This window comes from Electrona antarctica (assembly GCF_951216825.1).
Source record: "Electrona antarctica genome assembly, chromosome: 24".
Classification (NCBI taxonomy): Eukaryota; Metazoa; Chordata; class Actinopteri; order Myctophiformes; family Myctophidae; genus Electrona; species Electrona antarctica.
The window spans coordinates 8,341,831-8,362,596 of NC_136803.1; the positions used below are offsets into that span (position 1 = coordinate 8,341,831).

Below are 20,766 nucleotides of genomic sequence, written 5' to 3' on the forward strand. Positions count from 1 at the left end.
TAAGGGTCCATTTGGTTTCAAGACTATCATTTAGCTGGACCCCACTCTTGGTGATTTTGTCCCACTTTTTTGGCGACCGCGTGACGTCACTGCGTCACTGCCCTCCGCACCGCACCGCGCTTCCCACGACGTGCACGAGCACGTCAATGACGTCACCATCCCAAACAACGAACAGAGTGCATTGTGGGAGGACCAGGGAACGCTCCTTCCTCCATTTATTTATTTATATATTTATTATATTTATATTTAAAAACAAACAAACATGAGGTTAAAATGGCAGGTCGTCGCGGCGGAGATTAAATACATAATATCATAAAATATATATATATTATATTCATACATTGTTGTTAGTTATTGTAGTCAGTCCGTGACGTAGTGGATGTCTGGAGACATGATGGAGGAACAGGGCGAAGGTAAATAAAACATTATGATTTAAACATGATGGAGGCTTTTTATAGCAAACCTTTTCACGTCGAGGACCCCCAAAATGACACTCATTAACCCCCGCGGACCCCCGTTAGAAGAGATAATGCCAGGGACCCCCATGAGAGAAAGGTTTTAGCAGTGATTCTCAACCGTTTAATTTCAAGGACCCCCCAGTTTGACATGCGTTAGTCTATGGACCCCCCATTTAATGGCATGTATATCTCGGGGACCCCCAAAATGACACTATTTAGCCCCGCGGACCCCCATTTGAAGAGATAATACCAGGGACCCCCATGAGAGAATGTATTTACGGCTCTAGCAGTGATTCTCAACCTGTTAAATTTCAAGGACCCCCAGTTTGACATGCATTAGTCTACGGACCACCATTTAATGGCATTTCTATCTCTGGGACCCCCCGATTTATATATTATTGTAAAATCAATGTTAATTTAACTGAGAGTGTACAAATGGAACCAAATGGACCTGTTCGTTTGGTTCCATTTGTACACTCTCAGAGTTACAGACCCATAAGGGTCCATTTGGTTCCATTTGTACACTCTCAGAGTTACAGACCCATAAGGGTCCATTTGGTTCCGTTTGTACACTCTCAGAGTTACAGACCCATAAGGGTCCATTTGGTTCCGTTTGTACACTCTCAGAGTTACAGACTCATAAGGGTCCATTTGGTTCTTAAACTATCATTTAGCTGGGATAAGATTAGCTGGAACTGCCTCATGGACCCCTGGGGGTCCCCGGACCCCTCTTTGGGAACCAGTGTAATATAAAATGACATGCATTGTTGTGCACGTGTAAAACATACAATACATGATGGCGCTTTATTGGTATATTTTATATATAACGATTAATTGATTAAGCCATTAATTAATATGTCTTAGTTTTTGCATTGTCGTTATAATGACAACATGTTGTATGGCTACAGGCTGGCTGGTTGTCTCTCACACTGACATAATGTTTATTATGACTTTTGTTATTTATCTTTAAAGGACCACTTCACCACTTTTCAACTTTTCTTCCTATAATTGGTCCTAACTAATGATCATGATAAAATACCACCATTTTTTCCTACTCAGTCTGTGTCTCATAGGAAGGCTGTGGGCAGTTCAGAAACCCGTCCACCAGTGACATCATCGATGGTGAATCCAAGCTAATAGAAACGGCAGGCTTTCTTTTCCTGAAAAGTTGCAATGCAAACGTTGAAGCCATCGTTCTCACGATAATACAAATCTAAATATATTTTAAAACAAATCTGCCTAATGATGATGTCACTGGTGGACGGGTGTCCGAACTGCCCAAAGCCCTCCTATGAGACACAGAGAGTAGGGAAAAAATGGTGGTGTTTTATCATGAACATTAGTGAGGACCAATTATATGAAGAGATGTTGAAAAGTGGTGAAGTGGTCCTTTAAGGTGTGAAATATGCATGGGTTGCAATAAGGGCCTGTTGTATAAGTGGGTTTATAAGTAATGAATGGGTGGTTGTGTGACTATAATCAGTTAAATTACCTCTTGCAGGGGGTCCCTATAGCTACACGAGGAATAGTTTGAGAATAGCTTTAACTCTGTTGACTTAAACTTACAATTACTAAATATGAATTACAATTTAGTGTGCATTATTAACTCGGAGTCTTTAAGTCTTGAAGTGGATTACAAGGACCCCAAATTGACACTAATTAGCCCTGCGGACCCCCATTTGAAGAGATATGCCAGGGACCCCCATGAGAGAATATTTTTACGGCTCTAGCAGTGATTCTCAACACGTTTATTTTCAAGGACCCCCAGTTTGACATTAGTCTACGGACCCCCCATTTAATGGCATTTCTATCTCTGGGACCCCCAATAATTTATATTGTAAAATCAATGATACCGTAACTCTGAGAGTGTACAAATGGAACCTTGACTATCATTTAGCTGGGGACCCCCTGGAACTCCCCCAAGGACCCCTGGGGGTCCTCACACCCCACTTTGGGAACCAGTGTAATAGTGTGTAATCTAATGATGTCATGGGGAGGTGTGGCTGCAGTACTTAGTGGAAACGACCCAGGAGAGGTTGGTTCAACTGGGGACTAGAGGGATGTCCACCGATCCCATCCCCAGGAGGGATGTCCACCGATCCGTCAGAAAAAAAAACTTTTTATTTTATTTTTTTAATCAATATCAGATAAAACTTTCAATATTTTATATTATGCACAAGCCATGGTCACATAACCATTATATGTTGAGTGCATGCTTTGATGGTTACAGTTTTATAATCAGTTTTTATGAGTAAACCTTTGTGGAGATCTTCTCAGTTCTCATTATATGCTAGTTACTGTCATTCAGGATGGAAAATGAAATCCATTTGGATTTGGGGAGAAGTAGTTTCATAAGGGGCTGGTATGAAGTACTTGATATAAACAGAAAACGTTCAGTTCACTAGTCTACACTCTACTCTACAACTGCCTTCATTTCATCTGATTGTCTGTCTGGCAGGCACTTAACAAGCGATCGTTAACTGTGTCTGTTAGAGAAAGGGGCAGAGAAGAGTGGCTTTGCTCAACTTGATTTATACTTATATTCTCCACTCTGATGAAGGTACATGTTCGATATATCATGCAGCCTTACTTATTAGCCTATATTTTGGCTATTAAAAAAAACAAAAACGATTATGAAATATTATGATTTCGGAGACTCCGACGATTAATCGGAAAATCGATTAATCGTCGGCATCCCTAGCATAGTGTCGACCCCTTACCCCTGTGTGGGATCGCTGGTTAGACTGGCATAGTGTCAACCTCTTCCTTACGCCTGTGTGGGATCGCTCGTTAGACTGGCATAGTGTCGACCCCTTCCTTACGCCTGTGTGGGATCGCTGGTTAGACTGGCATAGTGTCAACCTCTTCCTTACGCCTGTGTGGGATCGCTCGTTAGACTGGCATAGTGTCGACCCCTTCCTTACGCCTGTGTGGGATCGCTGGTTAGACTGGCATAGTGTCAACCTCTTCCTTACGCCTGTGTGGGATCGCTGGTTAGACTGGCATAGTGTCAACCCCTTCCTTACGCCTGTGTGGGATCGCTGGTTAGACTGGCATAGTGTCAACCCCTTCCTTACGCCTGTGTGGGATCGCTGGTTAGACTGGCATAGTGTCAACCTCTTCCTTACGCCTGTGTGGGATCGCTCATTAGACTGGCATAGTGTCAACCTCTTCCTTACCCCTGTGTGGGATCGCTCGTTAGACTGGCATAGTGTCAACCTCTTCCTTACCCCTGTGTGGGATCGCTGGTTAGACTGGCATAGTGTCAACCTCTTCCTTACCCCTGTGTGGGATCGCTGGTTAGACTGGCATAGTGTCAAACTCTTCCTTACCCCTGTGTGGGATCGCTCGTTAGACTGGCATAGTGTCGACCCCTTCCTTACGCCTGTGTGGGATCGCTGGTTAGACTGGCATAGTGTCAACCCCTTCCTTACGCCTGTGTGGGATCGCTGGTTAGACTGGCATAGTGTCAACCCCTTCCTTACCCCTGTGTGGGATCGCTGGTTAGACTGGCATAGTGTCAACCCCTTCCTTACCCCTGTGTGGGATCGCTGGTTAGACTGGCATAGTGTCAACCCCTTCCTTACGCCTGTGTGGGATCGCTGGTTAGACTGGCATAGTGTCAACCCCTTCCTTACGCCTGTGTGGGATCGCTGGTTAGACTGGCATAGTGTCAACCTCTTCCTTACCCCTGTGTGGGATCGCTGGTTAGACTGGCATAGTGTCAACCCCTTCCTTACGCCTGTGTGGGATCGCTGGTTAGACTGGCATAGTGTCAACCCCTTCCTTACGCCTGTGTGGGATCGCTGGTTAGACTGGCATAGTGTCAACCCCTTCCTTACCCCTGTGTGGGATCGCTGGTTAGACTGGCATAGTGTCAACCCCTTCCTTACCCCTGTGTGGGATCGCTGGTTAGACTGGCATAGTGTCAACCCCTTCCTTACGCCTGTGTGGGATCGCTGGTTAGACTGGCATATTCACTGATACCGATATGACCCGATATGACTGACAAGGGCCGATCCGATACTTTTCCGATACCGATACAGTATCGGCCTATCGGGACATCTGTAGTTGTAACTAAGAGACCCGGGCTTGTCTGACCAGCTGTGTATTTCATAAAGGCCTACGGTAGGCCACTGGTTCTCAAAGTAGGGTCCAGGGACCCACATGGGTCCTTGAGGGGGTTCCAGGTGGTGCCCCCCCCCCCATCATATGTAGTTAATTAATATAGCATCACAACAATTAGCCCGGTTGAGAGAGAGAGAGAGAGAGAGAGAGAGAGAATTGTCTTTTATTTTATTTTATAGTGGTTAACCTGTAGACCCTCTAGTGAACAGCTTTTTTCAGTCAACAACAAAACAAAACAAATCTCTTTGCCAAAACTAGACCAGTTGATCTACAAGCGAGTCACAATGCCCCCCCCCTTTGTTTTTCCCCTCACTGTATATGTTTCTTTTCCCTGTTTTGATGAATTGAACAAGGTGGACCCTCTTGTAAACCAGTGTAATGCTTTATTGGGTCGTCCACTCACAGTTAACAGTCTTTGTATTGAGTTTGTTGTGCTTGAAATGTACTGTAATTCTGCAAAATATCAATATTTCAATCAATCAAAGAGACGGCTGCAATCTGAAACTGGACCAGTTTGTACAAAACAATAGTTAAAGTCCCCCTCCCCCCGTTCCCCCCCCCTTTTTTCCACGTGACCTGTGGTCATGTGATCAATCAGCGAGTGACATCACGAAGATGTACTCTGCAAGCCAAAGAGTCCACTCGGTGATGTCACTGATCACATGACCTCAGGTTCTAGACCTCCAGTTCTAGGCTACACAGAAGGGGGGGGGGGGGGGCTTTTATTATTTCCACACAACAACTCTAAGGTATATTAATGACAATGTTGAAAATGAGTGGTTTTCCCCTTTAATTGTGGTAATTATTGTGTTATGTTTACCAGGTGTGAGCGTCAGTGCCACGCCCACATGCCACGCCCACATGCCACGCCCACAGGCCACGCCCACAGAGGAGACCAACGAATGAATTCTCTCTCGTTGTGTTTTACCAGGGGTGAGCGGCAGCGCCACGCCCACAGAGGAGACCAACGGGACGGGCAACCTGATGGACTTCCTGGACGAGCCCTTCCCGGACGTGGGAACCTACGAGGACTTCCACACCATCGATTGGCTGAGGGAGAAGTCCCGAGACACGGACCGCCACCGCAAGGTCTGCATTTATTACACCAGTGGTTCCCAAACTTTTTCGTGTCAAGGACCCCAAAATCAACATTCATTAGGCCACGGACCCCCATTTGAAAACATATGCGTATGCATATTTTTACAGCTCTAGCAGTGATTCCGAAACATATTCATTTCATGGACCCCCAAATTCACACGCATTATGCTACGGACCCCCCGATTTAATGGAAATTATATCTCTGGTACCCCAATTTATATTGTAAAACCACTGTGTGTGTGTGTGCGTGTGCGTGTGCGTGTGTGCATGTGTGTGTGCGCGTGCGTGCGTGTCCATCAGATCACCAGTAAGAGCAAGGAGAGCATCTGGGAGTTCATCAAGAGCCTTTTGGACGCCTGGTCAGGATGGGTCGTTATGCTGCTGATTGGACTCCTGTCAGGTGGGTACGCACACACGCACGCACACATGCATGCACACACACACACTAGGCATCTGAATCTCGTCTCATCTCACGATTAGATACGCATCTCGATGCACTGCCAGTGCGATACGATGCAATTTGATGGCGATTCAACACAATATAAAGGATTTATATTAAAGCTCTGTTAATTTCCCAAAACATGTAAAAATTCAATTCAATTAAAGCAATTTATTGTTTTACTGTAGGTTAGTATTATAGCTCTGCATCTCAAACAACCCAACTTATAGAATTCTGTCAGTAAACAGAGGGTCTGCTCTCTGCTGGTTATTGTGTTAGATTACTAATCATAGGCTATAGTATATAATTCATTATTATATACTATATACCATAAAGGTCAATTTGAGGTTTTGAGTATAGAGGGTTTAAGAGATTAAAATGTAATAGCCTATCGTTCATCAATTAATGTTAACATAAATAAAATAATAATAAAAGAAACAAATAAACAAAACCTTAATTTACAGGTCACACGGGCAGTGCTGTCAAACAAGTCTATATGTCTAGTTTAATCTGCAACACAGTTTTATAATATAATAGCCTATGTATAGTGGGGGGGTCCCTGCTTTATCTCTCTCTCACTCTCAGCTAAGGGGTCCTTGGCTTGACCTGAAAAACATGGAAGACCCTGGCCTGCATGTATTATTAACGTTTTAAATACATAGCAGATGCAGATCTACAAGCTCACAACGCGTCGCATCCACGCCACGCTGTGAGCTTGTGGATCTGCAATTGTAGGCGTGCGACACCGTCGTGCTGCAAGAATATAAATGAGGCTTCTATCCCAGAGAACAGCAGGGGGAAGCTGGACAGTGGAAAGTTGTGAAACGGTTGAAAACGACTTTAAACACAAGCAGTACACCCAGCTGTGGCGTTGTTGTTGTTGTATACACGTGTGTGCAGACTGCAGAAGCTTTCTTTAATTACAAATTGATGATCGCGACGCAGATTCGCATTTGCGTCGGAGAATCAGCAAGAACAGCTGTGGATCATTACCAGCACGCAGTGCTACAGGGAAAAGTCAACAACTGATCAACGCACGGACAAAGCTTGGACAGCGATTTTACGAAGCTAAAGGTGGTGCTTCTCTTGTTTAACCCGTGGGGCTCACTTCTGTTAGTCGCGGGTGCTCTTTAGTCTGTTTGTTGTCTCAACGTGTCTACTCTGCACCGTCGTACGGCAGCTTCTGTTCACTGACTGTGTGTGCGCTGCAGCGTGCAGACCTTTTTTTTCTTCCTTTTCTGATGGTGCGTTCAACGCGCCTCGGAAACACAGAATAGGGTGAAATACAACATGAAAACGGTTCAAGTTGTGCAACCATGGATTTTACCGATGCAAGCACTCCGCGAACGATGCATCGAGATTTCACCCGTCAATTGTATCCGATACACAGTGAATGAACCGATGCACTCGCATCGCGCACGTCTGTATCGATGTTACGATACGTAACGATTATTTTCCACATGCCTAACACACACACACACACACACACACACACACACACACACACACACACACACACACACACACACACACACACACAGCGAGGTTAACCTCTAGTGGGATATACATTATTTTCATGTCATTTATTTTGCATGTTTGGTGCTGTAGGTCTCTCCAAAATCGGGATTGGCATTAGTCGGGGCTCTAATATGTGCGTGCCTGCGTGCGTGCGTGCGTGCCTCTGTTTCCAGGCACGCTGGCTGGAGTGATTGACCTGGCGGTGGACTGGATGACGGACCTGAAAGAGGGCGTGTGTCTGTCAGCGTTCTACTACAGCCACGAGCAGTGCTGCTGGACGTCCAACGAGACCACCTTCGACAACAGAGACAAGTGTCCTCAGTGGCAGACCTGGGCCGAGCTGATGACCGGACACGCTGAGGTCAGAACCGCACTTTGGATCATATGTCATCAATATGTCTGCACACAGACTTAATGTGTCCGTGGCAAAGGGTTGTTCGTTTCCCAAATGTTAGATACTAGAGTGGTGCCGGTTGGAGCCTCTAGAGGAGGCTCTACCACGCCCCCAGTAAGGCCATCCAACGTTGACGCTGCCACTACCTACTGGCACAAAGTGGAACTGCAGCACTCTCATGGAGGTGGACGGACGTTCATGACGTCACGTGCGTCGAGCCCCGGACCTCAAATTTGAGGTCCGGGGGCTAAAGGCTAGGCTAAACTTCCGCTCACTCGATCCATTGAGTTATAATTATACTTCCGGGTGCTTCAAAACGCCACTGAGCAACTTCCATTGAAATTAATGGGGGGTCATATAGTCATATTGATGCTGTACATTCCTCACATTTTCTATAAAATGCTTGAATGGTTTGTGGCAACACTTTGAACCGTTGTGACCATGGTAAAACTTTGAACCGTTGTGACATGACATGCTATCACAGAGCAAGCATGGGGTGCATGTGGTTGTGGTTTGTGTGAAACGTCTGGATTGCTAGAAAGATTCTGGCTGTACTCCAGACCTTAGAAAGCCTTGAGTGTTGGTTTATCTCCGAGTTGATCATTTATCTTTTTCTTTTTCTTTCTTTCAAAGTTTCACGCCATCTTTGCCGTGCTCTTTGGGGCAGCTGACAAGTTGTGCAACAGTAGAAAAAGCATGTCTGTGACAGACTGACATGTCTGTGACAGGCTGACATGTCTGTGACAGACTGACATGTCTGTGACAGACTGACATGTCTGTGACAGGCTGGCATGTCTGTGACAGACTGGCATGTCTGTGACAGGCTGACATGTCTGTGACAGACTGACATGTCTGTGACAGACTGACATGTCTGACAGGCTGACATGTCTGTGACAGACTGACATGTCTGTGACAGACTGACATGTCTGTGACAGACTGACATGTCTGACAGGCTGACATGTCTGTGACAGACTGGCATGTCTGTGACAGACTGACATGTCTGTGACAGACTGACATGTCTGTGACAGACTGACATGTCTGACAGACTGACATGTCTGTGACAGACTGACATGTCTGACAGACTGACATGTCTGTGACAGACTGACATGTCTGACAGACTGACATGTCTGTGACAGACTGGCATGTCTGACAGGCTGACATGTCTGTGACAGACTGGCATGTCTGTGACAGGCTGGCATGTCTGTGACAGACTGACATGTCTGTGACAGGCTGGCATGTCTGTGACAGGCTGACATGTCTGTGAATATATATTCTTTCAGGGCGAAAGTTTTTAACTCAAATCTTTGCTTCTGAGGGGTTCCTGGAATAACATATTTTCAGATGGGGGTCGGTGGCCCAATTACATATCATTTTCGGGGGTCCTTGACCTGAAATATTGAGCACCACTGATACAGAAACATGAGGTAGTTCAGAAAACTGTCAGGATTTAGAAGACATTTTTTTTTAAATTTCAACGTCAGGCCTAAATGGGCTTAGCTCACCTGAGAAAGTGAAATGTACCGTGATGACTCAGCTGGCTGCTACGAACCACCTCCACAGTGGAGGTGCTGAGTCAGAGGAGCAGGCTGGATAAACGTGGTCGTAACTAAGTGGTGGTTTGTTCAAAACCTACAATTAACCACTAAATTATCACTCAAGTTCAGAACGGCAATGCTGAGTGTGCAGAAAAGCAAAAAGCAACACAGTCAGCAGCATTCTGTACCCACATGTTTGTGAGTTTAAGCCATTCTGGAGCGGGAACCCCTTTTGGTGTTTATAGCATTATGTTATACTTTAGCTGTTGAAAAACAGCAGATCTACAAGCTCGTAGCGCGGCACCGAGTGCCGCGCTACGAGCTTGTAGATCTGCTGTTTTTGAAAAGTCTTGAAAAAGTGGCGTAAATCTTTGAATATATATATTCTTTCAGGGCGAACGTTTTTAACTCAAATCTTTGTTCTTTAGTAGAACAATTTGAAATGTGCCAGAAATATAATGTAGTCTGTGTGTTTGACTACTAGGGTTTGACTGGATAGCTGAATGCCTACAATGCCCATAATGCTTTGCTGCACTTGTGTCTCGGTAAGACAGCCCATGTGGGCTGTCTTACCGAGACAACGTGTAGTCCAGGAAGGAAGTGACATCACGTTTCAGTCATGATGAACATGGCGTCATGACTGAAATATCTAGAAACACACACACGCACACGCACACACACACGCACACGCACACGCTCACACACGCACACGCACACGCATAAAAACCCTAGGAAAGTGTTTCTTGTGTCCTAAACATCATTAAAATAAGCTCTGGCTGCATGAGGGGTGAAGTGGCCGTTTTAAAGTAAAACGTTCCTTACCTTAACCCTCACGTTCCTTACCTTAACCCTCACGTTCCTTACCTTAACCCTCACGTTCCTTACCTTAACCCTCACGTTCCTTACCTTAACCCTCACGTTCCTTACCTTAACCCCTCACGTTCCTTACCTTAACCCTCACGTTCCTTACCTTAACCCTCACGTTCCTTACCTTAACCCTCACGTTCCTTACCTTAACCCTCACGTTCCTTACCTTAACCCCTCACGTTCCTTACCTTAACCCTCACGTTCCTTACCTTAACCCCTCACGTTCCTTACCTTAACCCTCACGTTCCTTACCTTAACCCTCACGTTCCTTACCTTAACCCTCACGTTCCTTACCTTAACCCTCACGTTCCTTACCTTAACCCTCACGTTCCTTACCTTAACCCCTCACGTTCCTTACCTTAACCCTCACGTTCCTTACCTTAACCCTCACGTTCCTTACCTTAACCCTCACGTTCCTTACCTTAACCCTCACGTTCCTTACCTTAACCCCTCACGTTCCTTACCTTAACCCTCACGTTCCTTACCTTAACCCTCACGTTCCTTACCTTAACCCTCATGTTCCTTACCTTAACCCTCACGTTCCTTACCTTAACCCTCACGTTCCTTACCTTAACCCTCACGTTCCTTACCTTAACCCTCACGTTCCTTACCTTAACCCCTCACGTTCCTTACCTTAACCCTCACGTTCCTTACCTTAACCCTCACGTTCCTTACCTTAACCCCTCACGTTCCTTACCTTAACCCTCATGTTCCTTACCTTAACCCCTCACGTTCCTTACCTTAATCCTCACGTTCCTTACCTTAACCCTCACGTTCCTTACCTTAACCCTCACGTTCCTTACCTTAACCCCTCACGTTCCTTACCTTAACCCTCACGTTCCTTACCTTAACCCTCACGTTCCTTACCTTAACCCTCCCTTAACCCTCACGTTCCTTACCTTAACCCTCACGTTCCTTACCTTAACCATAACCATAACGGCTGTGGCTCAGGAGGTAGAGCAGGTCGTCCAATGATCCATGGGTCCGCGGTTCGAATCCCGGCTCCTCCTGTCTACATGTCAAAGTGTCCTTGGGCAAGACACTGAACCCCAAATTGCTCCCGATGTGCTGGTTGGTACCTTGCATGGCTTCCGCCGCAATCGGTGTATGAATGTGTGTGTGAATGGGTGAATGTAATGCACAATCTATGTAAAGCGCCTTGGATAAAGGCGCTATATAAATGCACCATTTACCATTTACCATAACCATAACCACATTATTCTGTATTCTGTATCTTCCTCCTCCAGGGAGCCGGGTCGTACCTCCTCAACTACTTCCTGTACATCCTGTGGGCTCTGCTGTTCTCCTTCCTGGCCGTGTCCTTAGTGAGAGTGTTCGCTCCGTACGCCTGTGGCTCCGGGATCCCTGAGGTGAGCAGTCTGGGATCCCTGAGGTGAGCAGTCTGGGATCCCTGAGGTGAGCAGTCTGGGATCCCTGAGGTGAGCAGTCTGGGATCCCTGAGGTGAGCAGTCTGGGATCCCTGAGGTGAGCAGTCTGGGATCCCTGAGGTGAGCAGTTTGGGATCCCTGAGGTGAGCAGTCTGGGATCCCTGAGGTGAGCAGTCTGGGATCCCTGAGGTGAGCAGTCTGGGATCCCTGAGGTGAGCAGTCTGGGATCCCTGAGGTGAGCAGTCTGGGATCTGATTGGACTGGTTTCTGAACTGCCCACAGCCCTCCTATGAGACACAGACTGGTTTCTGAACTGCCCACAGCCCTCTTATGAGACACATAGTGGTTTCTGAACTGCCCACAACCCTCCTATGAGACACAGACTGGTTTCTGAACTGCCCACAGCCCTCCTATGAGACACATACTGGTTTCTGAACTGCCCACAGCCCTCCTATGAGACACAGGCTGGTTTCTGAACTGCCCACAGCCCTCCTATGAGACACAGAGTTTTTTCTGAACTGCCCACAGCCCTCCTATGAGACACAGACTGGTTTCTGAACTGCCCACAGCCCTCCTATGAGACACAGACTGGTTTCTGAACTGCCCACAGCCCTCCTATGAGACACAGACTGAGTAGAAACAAATGGTGGTATTTTATCATGATCATGATTATTACCAATTATGACCAATTCTATGAAGATAGGTTGAAAAGCGGTGAAGTGGTCCTTAAGTGCTTTCGTTTGAAATGTTCCCATTTCTACAAACTGTGAATACAATTTTCAGTCAGTCAGTCAGTCAGTCAGTCAGTCAGTCAGTCAGTCAGTCAGTCAGCCAGCCAGCCAGCCAGTCAGTCAGTCAGTCAGTCAGTCAGCCAGCCAGCCAGCCAGCCAGCCAGCCAGCCAGCCAGCCAGCCAGCCAGCCAGCCAGCCAGCCAGTCAGTCAGTCAGCCAGCCAGCCAGCCAGCCAGCCAGCCAGCCAGCCAGCCAGCCAGCCAGCCAGCCAGCCAGCCAGCCAGCCAGCCAGCCAGCCAGCCAGCCAGCCAGCCAGCCAGCCAGCCAGCCAGCCAGCCAGCCAGCCAGCCAGCCAGCCAGCCAGCCAGCCAGCCAGCCAGCCAGCCAGCCAGCCAGCCAGCCAGCCAGCCAGCCAGCCAGCCAGCCAGCCAGCCAGCCAGCCAGCCAGCCAGCCAGCCAGCCAGCCAGCCAGCCAGCCAGCCAGCCAGCCAGCCAGCCAGCCAGCCAGCCAGCCAGCCAGCCAGCCAGCCAGCCAGCCAGCCAGCCAGCCAGCCAGCCAGCCAGCCAGCCAGCCAGCCAGCCAGCCAGCCAGCCAGCCAGCCAGCCAGCCAGCCAGCCAGCCAGCCAGCCAGCCAGCCAGCCAGCCAGCCAGCCAGCCAGCCAGCCAGCCAGCCAGCCAGCCAGCCAGCCAGCCAGCCAGCCAGCCAGCCAGCCAGCCAGCCAGCCAGCCAGCCAGCCAGCCAGCCAGCCAGCCAGCCAGCCAGCCAGCCAGCCAGCCAGCCAGCCAGCCAGCCAGCCAGCCAGCCAGCCAGCCAGCCAGCCAGCCAGCCAGCCAGCCAGCCAGCCAGCCAGCCAGCCAGCCAGCCAGCCAGCCAGCCAGCCAGCCAGCCAGCCAGCCAGCCAGCCAGCCAGCCAGCCAGCCAGTCAGTTGAACCTGACTGTCATTAACCGAGACGTATTATTGCTCTATGTTCTGCCACACAGATCAAGACGTATTATTGCTCTATGTTCTGCCACACAGATCAAGACGTATTATTGCTCTATGTTCTGCCACACAGATCAAGACCATCCTCTCTGGGTTCATCATCCGGGGCTACCTGGGGAAGTGGACCCTGCTCATCAAGACGGTCACTCTGGTCCTGGCGGTGTCGTCTGGGCTCAGCCTGGGGAAGGAGGGGCCTCTGGTCCACGTGGCCTGCTGCTGTGGGAACCTGTTCTGTAGCCTGTTCTCCAAGTACAGCAAGAACGAAGGGAAGAGGAGAGAGGTGGGTACAGTACGGTACGGTGCGGTACGGTACGGTGCGGTGCGGTGCGGTGCGGTGCGGTGCGGTGCGGTGCGGTACAGTACAGAAACAGTACAGTACAGTACAGTACAGTACAGTACAGTACAGTACAGTACAGAGAGAGGTGGGTACAGTACAGCACATCTCTGTTTTTGAGTGGTGCAACCACTCCAAGGAACAGCAATGTCCGTGTTAACCTATGTTTGTGTGTGACTATGTTTGTGTGTGACTCATGTGTGACTCATGAGTACCAGTAGGGGTGCTGTTGTGCCAGAAACAGAGAGAGAGAGATAGTGCTGCACTGTTGCCTGCTAATGAGAGAGAGACTACGACTTTTAGTCGTAGTCTTTGGAATGGAACTTTAATTTAGTCACATTTTAGTCACCTGGAATGTTTTTAGTGTTTAGTCTAGTTTTAGTCGACTAATTGTCATGCGATTTTAGTCGACTAAATCTACAGTTGACTAAATTAACTTTGGCGGGCCTTGATGCCGTCGTAATGATGTATTCACGTCGTAATGCCGTTACACTTGCTGAAAATAGCAGATCTACAAGCTCGAGCTTGTAGATCTGCTATTTTCAGCTTGCAACCTAGTGTAAAATGACTTGATCTCTTGTCCACTAGTCCCTTCCTAACATTTTAGTCTAGTTTTTATTAGTGGAATTGTCAATATATTTAGTCTTAGTTTTGGTCATCATAGCTCAATTCTGTTTCGTCAGTGACAAAAAAGTCAGTGACAAAAGGTAGTAGTAACACTGGGTACATCAGAGACACTGCTTCTCATTGGTCCAAATAACACCTTTACATCAGAGAGACACTGCTTCTCATTGGTCCAAATAACACCTTTACATCAGAGAGACACTGCTTCTCATTCGTCCAAATAACACCTTTACATCAGAGAGACACTGCTTCTCATTGGTCCAAATAACACCTTTACATCAGAGACACTGCTTCTCATTGGTCCAAATAACACCTTTACATCAGAGACACTGCTTCTCATTGGTCCAAATAACACCTTTACATCAGAGACACTGCTTCTCATTGGTCCAAATAACACCTTTACATCAGAGACACTGCTTCTCATTGGTCCAAATAACACCTTTACATCAGAGAGACACTGCTTCTCATTGGTCCAAATAACACCTTTACATCAGAGACACTGCTTCTCATTGGTCCAAATAACACCTTTACATCAGAGACACTGCTTCTCAGTGGTCCAAATAACACCTTTACATCAGAGAGACACTGCTTCTCATTGGTCCAAATAACACCTTTACATCAGAGACACTGCTTCTCATTGGTCCAAATAACACCTTTACATCAGAGAGACACTGCTTCTCATTGGTCCAAATAACACCTATACATCAGAGAGACACTGCTTCTCATTGGTCCAAATAACACCTTTACATCAGAGAGACACTGCTTCTCATTGGTCCAAATAACACCTTTACATCAGAGACACTGCTTCTCATTGGTCCAAATAACACCTTTACATCAGAGACACTGCTTCTCAGTGGTCCAAATAACACCTTTACATCAGAGAGACACTGCTTCTCATTGGTCCAAATAACACCTTTACATCAGAGACACTGCTTCTCATTGGTCCAAATAACACCTTTACATCAGAGAGACACTGCTTCTCATTGGTCCAAATAACACCTATACATCAGAGAGACACTGCTTCTCATTGGTCCAAATAACACCTTTACATCAGAGAGACACTGCTTCTCATTGGTCCAAATAACACCTTTACATCAGAGACACTGCTTCTCATTGGTCCAAATAACACCTTTACATCAGAGAGACACTGCTTCTCATTGGTCCAAATAACACCTTTACATCAGAGAGACGCTGCTTCTCATTGGTCCAAATAACACCTTTACATCAGAGAGACGCTGCTTCTCATTGGTCCAAATAACACCTTTACATCAGAGAGACACTGCTTCTCATTGGTCCAAATAACACCTTTACATCAGAGACACTGCTTCTCATTGGTCCAAATAACATCTTTACATCAGAGAGACACTGCTTCTCATTGGTCCAAATAACACCTTTACATCAGAGACACTGCTTCTCATTGGTCCAAATAACACCTTTACATCAGAGAGACACTGCTTCTCATTGGTCCAAATAACACCTTTACATCAGAGAGACGCTGCTTCTCATTGGTCCAAATAACACCTTTACATCAGAGAGACACTGCTTCTCATTGGTCCAAATAACACCTTTACATCAGAGACACTGCTTCTCAATGGTCCAAATAACACCTTTACATCAGAGAGACGCTGCTTCTCATTGGTCCAAATAACACCTTTACATCAGAGAGACACTGCTTCTCATTGGTCCAAATAACACCTTTACATCAGAGACACTGCTTCTCATTGGTCCAAATAACACCTTTACATCAGAGAGACGCTGCTTCTCATTGGTCCAAATAACACCTTTACATCAGAGAGACACTGCTTCTCATTGGTCCAAATAACACCTTTACATCAGAGACACTGCTTCTCATTGGTCCAAATAACACCTTTACATCAGAGAGACACTGCTTCAAATTGGTCCAAATAACACCTTTACATCAGAGACACTGCTTCTCATTGGTCCAAATAACACCTTTACATCAGAGACACTGCTTCTCATTGGTCCAAATAACACCTTTACATCAGAGACACTGCTTCTCAGTGGTCCAAATAACACCTTTACATCAGAGACACTGCTTCTCATTGGTCCAAATAACACCTTTACATCAGAGAGACACTGCTTCTCATTGGTCCAAATAACACATTTACATCAGAGAGACACTGCTTCTCATTGGTCCAAATAACACCTTTACATCAGAGAGAGACACTGCTTCTCATTGGTCCAAATAACACCTTTACATCAGAGACACTGCTTCTCATTGGTCCAAATAACACCTTTACATCAGAGAGACACTACTTCTCATTGGTCCAAATAACACCTTTACATCAGAGAGACACTGCTTCTCATTGGTCCAAATAACACCTTTACATCAGAGACACTGCTTCTCATTGGTCCAAATAACACCTTTACATCAGAGAGACACTGCTTCTCATTGGTCCAAATAACACCTTTACATCAGAGACACTGCTTCTCATTGGTCCAAATAACACCTTTACATCAGAGAGACGCTGCTTCTCATTGGTCCAAATAACACCTTTACATCAGAGAGACACTGCTTCTCATTTGTCCAAATAACACCTTTACATCAGAGACACTGCTTCTCATTGGTCCAAATAACACCTTTACATCAGAGAGACGCTGCTTCTCATTGGTCCAAATAACACCTTTACATCAGAGAGACACTGCTTCTCATTGGTCCAAATAACACCTTTACATCAGAGACACTGCTTCTCATTGGTCCAAATAACACCTTTACATCAGAGAGACGCTGCTTCTCATTGGTCCAAATAACACCTTTACATCAGAGAGACACTGCTTCTCATTGGTCCAAATAACACCTTTACATCAGAGACACTGCTTCTCATTGGTCCAAATAACACCTTTACATCAGAGAGACACTGCTTCTCATTGGTCCAAATAACACCTTTACATCAGAGACACTGCTTCTCATTGGTCCAAATAACACCTTTACATCAGAGACACTGCTTCTCATTGGTCCAAATAACACCTTTACATCAGAGACACTGCTTCTCAGTGGTCCAAATAACACATTTACATCAGAGACACTGCTTCTCATTGGTCCAAATAACACCTTTACATCAGAGAGAAACTGCTTCTCATTGGTCCAAATAACACATTTACATCAGAGAGACACTGCTTCTCATTGGTCCAAATAACACATTTACATCAGAAAGAGACACTGCTTCTCATTGGTCCAAATAACACCTTTACATCAGAGACACTGCTTCTCATTGGTCCAAATAACACCTTTACATCAGAGAGACACTGCTTCTCATTGGTCCAAATAACACCTTTACATCAGAGACACTGCTTCTCATTGGTCCAAATAACACCTTTACATCAGAGAGACACTGCTTCTCATTGGTCCAAATAACACATTTACATCAGAGAGACACTGCTTCTCATTGGTCCAAATAACACCTTTACATCAGAGAGACACTGCTTCTCATTGGTCCAAATAACACCTTTACATCAGAGACACTGCTTCTCATTGGTCCAAATAACACCTTTACATCAGAGAGACACTGCTTCTCATTGGTCCAAATAACACCTTTACATCAGAGAGACACTGCTTCTCATTGGTCCAAATAACACCTTTACATCAGAGACACTGCTTCTCATTGGTCCAAATAACACCTTTACATCAGAGAGACACTGCTTCTCATTGGTCCAAATAACACCTTTACATCAGAGATACTGCTTCTCATTGGTCCAAATAACACCTTTACATCAGAGAGACGCTGCTTCTCATTGGTCCAAATAACACCTTTACATCAGAGAGACACTGCTTCTCATTGGTCCAAATAACACCTTTACATCAGAGACACTGCTTCTCATTGGTCCAAATAACACCTTTACATCAGAGACACTGCTTCTCATTGGTCCAAATAACACCTTTACATCAGAGAGACACTGCTTCTCATTGGTCCAAATAACACCTTTACATCAGAGAGACACTGCTTCTCATTGGTCCAAATAACACCTTTACATCAGAGAGACACTGCTTCTCATTGGTCCAAATAACACCTTTACATCAGAGAGACACTGCTTCTCATTGGTCCAAATAACACCTTTACATCAGAGAGACACTGCTTCTCATTGGTCCAAATAACACCTTTACATCAGAGACACTGCTTCTCATTGGTCCAAAAAACACCTTTACATCAGAGACACTGCTTCTCATTGGTCCAAATAACACCTTTACATCAGATACACTGCTTCTCATTGGTCCAAATAACACCTTTACATCAGAGAGACACTGCTTCTCATTGGTCCAAATAACACCTTTACATCAGAGACACTGCTTCGCATTGGTCCAAATAACACCTTTACATCAGAGACACTGCTTCTCATTGGTCCAAACAACACCTTCACATCAGAGACACTGCTTCTCATTGGTCCAAATAACACCTTTACATCAGAGAGACACTGCTTCTCATTGGTCCAAATAACACCTTTACATCAGAGACACTGCTTCTCATTGGTCCAAATAACACCTTTACATCAGAGAGACGCTGCTTCTCATTGGTCCAAATAACACCTTTACATCAGAGACACTGCTTCTCATTGGTCCAAATAACACCTTTACATCAGAGACACTGCTTCTCATTGGTCCAAATAACACCTTTACATCAGAGACACTGCTTCTCATTGGTCCAAATAACACCTTTACATCAGAGACACTGCTTCTCATTGGTCCAAATAACACCTTTACATCAGAGACACTGCTTCTCATTGGTCCAAATAACACCTACATCAGAGACACTGCTTCTCATTGGTCCAAATAACATCTTTACATCAGAGACACTGCTTCTCATTGGTCCAAATAACACCTTTACATCAGAGAGACACTGCTTCTCATTGGTCCAAATAACACCTTTACATCAGAGAGAGACTGCTTCTCATTGGTCCAAATAACACCTTTACATCAGAGACACTGCTTCTCATTGGTCCAAATAACATCTTTACATCAGAGACACTGCTTCTCATTGGTCCAAATAACACCTTTACATCAGAGACACTGCTTCTCATTGGTCCAAATAACACCTTTACATCAGAGACACTGCTTCTCATTGGTCCAAATAACACCTTTACATCAGAGAGACACTGCTTCTCATTGGTCCAAATAACACCTTTACATCAGAGACACTGCTTCTCATTGGTCCAAATAACACCTTTACATCAGAGACACTGCTTCTCATTGGTCCAAATAACACCTTTACATCAGAGAGACACTGCTTCTCATTGGTCCAAATAACACCTTTACATCAGACACTGCTTCTCATTGGTCCAAATAACACCTTTACATCAGAGACACTGCTTCTCATTGGTCCAAATAACACCTTTACATCAGAGACACTGCTTCTCATTGGTCCAAATAACACCTTTACATCAGAGACACTGCTTCTCATTGGTCCAAATGACACCTTTACATCAGAGAGACACTGCTTCTCATTGGTCCAATTAACACCTTTACATCAGAGACACTGCTTCTCATTGGTCCAAATAACACCTTTACATCAGAGAGACGCTGCTTCTCATTGGTCCAAATAACACCTTTACATCAGAGAGACGCTGCTTCTCATTGGTCCAAATAACACCTTTACATCAGAGACACTGCTTCTCATTGGTCCAAATAACACCTTTACATCAGAGAGAGACTGCTTCTCATTGGTCCAAATAACACCTTTACATCAGAGACACTGCTTCTCATTGGTCCAAATAACACCTTTACATCAGAGAGAGACACTGCTTCTCATTGGTCCAAATAACACCTTTACATCAGAGAGACACTGCTTCTCATTGGTCCAAATAACACCTTTACATCAGAGACACTGCTTCTCATTGGTCCAAATAACACCTTTACATCAGAGACACTGCTTCTCATTGGTCCAAATAACACCTTTACATCAGAGACACTGCTTCTCATTGGTCCAAATAACACCTTTACATCAGAGACACTGCTTCTCATTGGTCCAAATAACACCTTTACATCAGAGAGACACTGCTTCTCATTGGTCCAAATAACACCTTTACATCAGAGACACTGCTTCTCATTGGTCCAAATAACACCTTTACATCAGCGACACTGCTTCTCATTGGTCCAAATAACACCTTTACATCAGATACACTGCTTCTCATTGGTCCAAATAACACCTTTACATCAGAGACACTGCTTCTCATTGGTCCAAATAACACCTTTACATCAGAGAGAGACTGCTTCTCATTGGTCCAAATAACACATTTACATCAGAGACACTGCTT

The 20,766-nt window shown here is 45.7% G+C and overlaps 1 protein-coding gene across 1 annotated transcript in view; it reads left to right on the top strand.

Annotated features, from left to right (window-relative positions):
* Positions 1–206: 206 nt before the first annotated feature.
* The window catches only part of clcn4 (chloride channel, voltage-sensitive 4), a 57,598-nt gene continuing 37,038 nt past the window's right edge, over positions 207–20,766 (top strand). The window contains exons 1-6 of the mRNA XM_079495161.1: positions 207–413; positions 5,518–5,675; positions 5,985–6,084; positions 7,815–8,002; positions 11,685–11,807; positions 13,615–13,821. Of these exons, the coding sequence (XP_079351287.1) occupies positions 380–413; positions 5,518–5,675; positions 5,985–6,084; positions 7,815–8,002; positions 11,685–11,807; positions 13,615–13,821 (810 nt within the window). The 5' untranslated portion in view covers positions 207–379. The remainder of the gene's footprint in view (positions 414–5,517; positions 5,676–5,984; positions 6,085–7,814; positions 8,003–11,684; positions 11,808–13,614; positions 13,822–20,766) is intronic.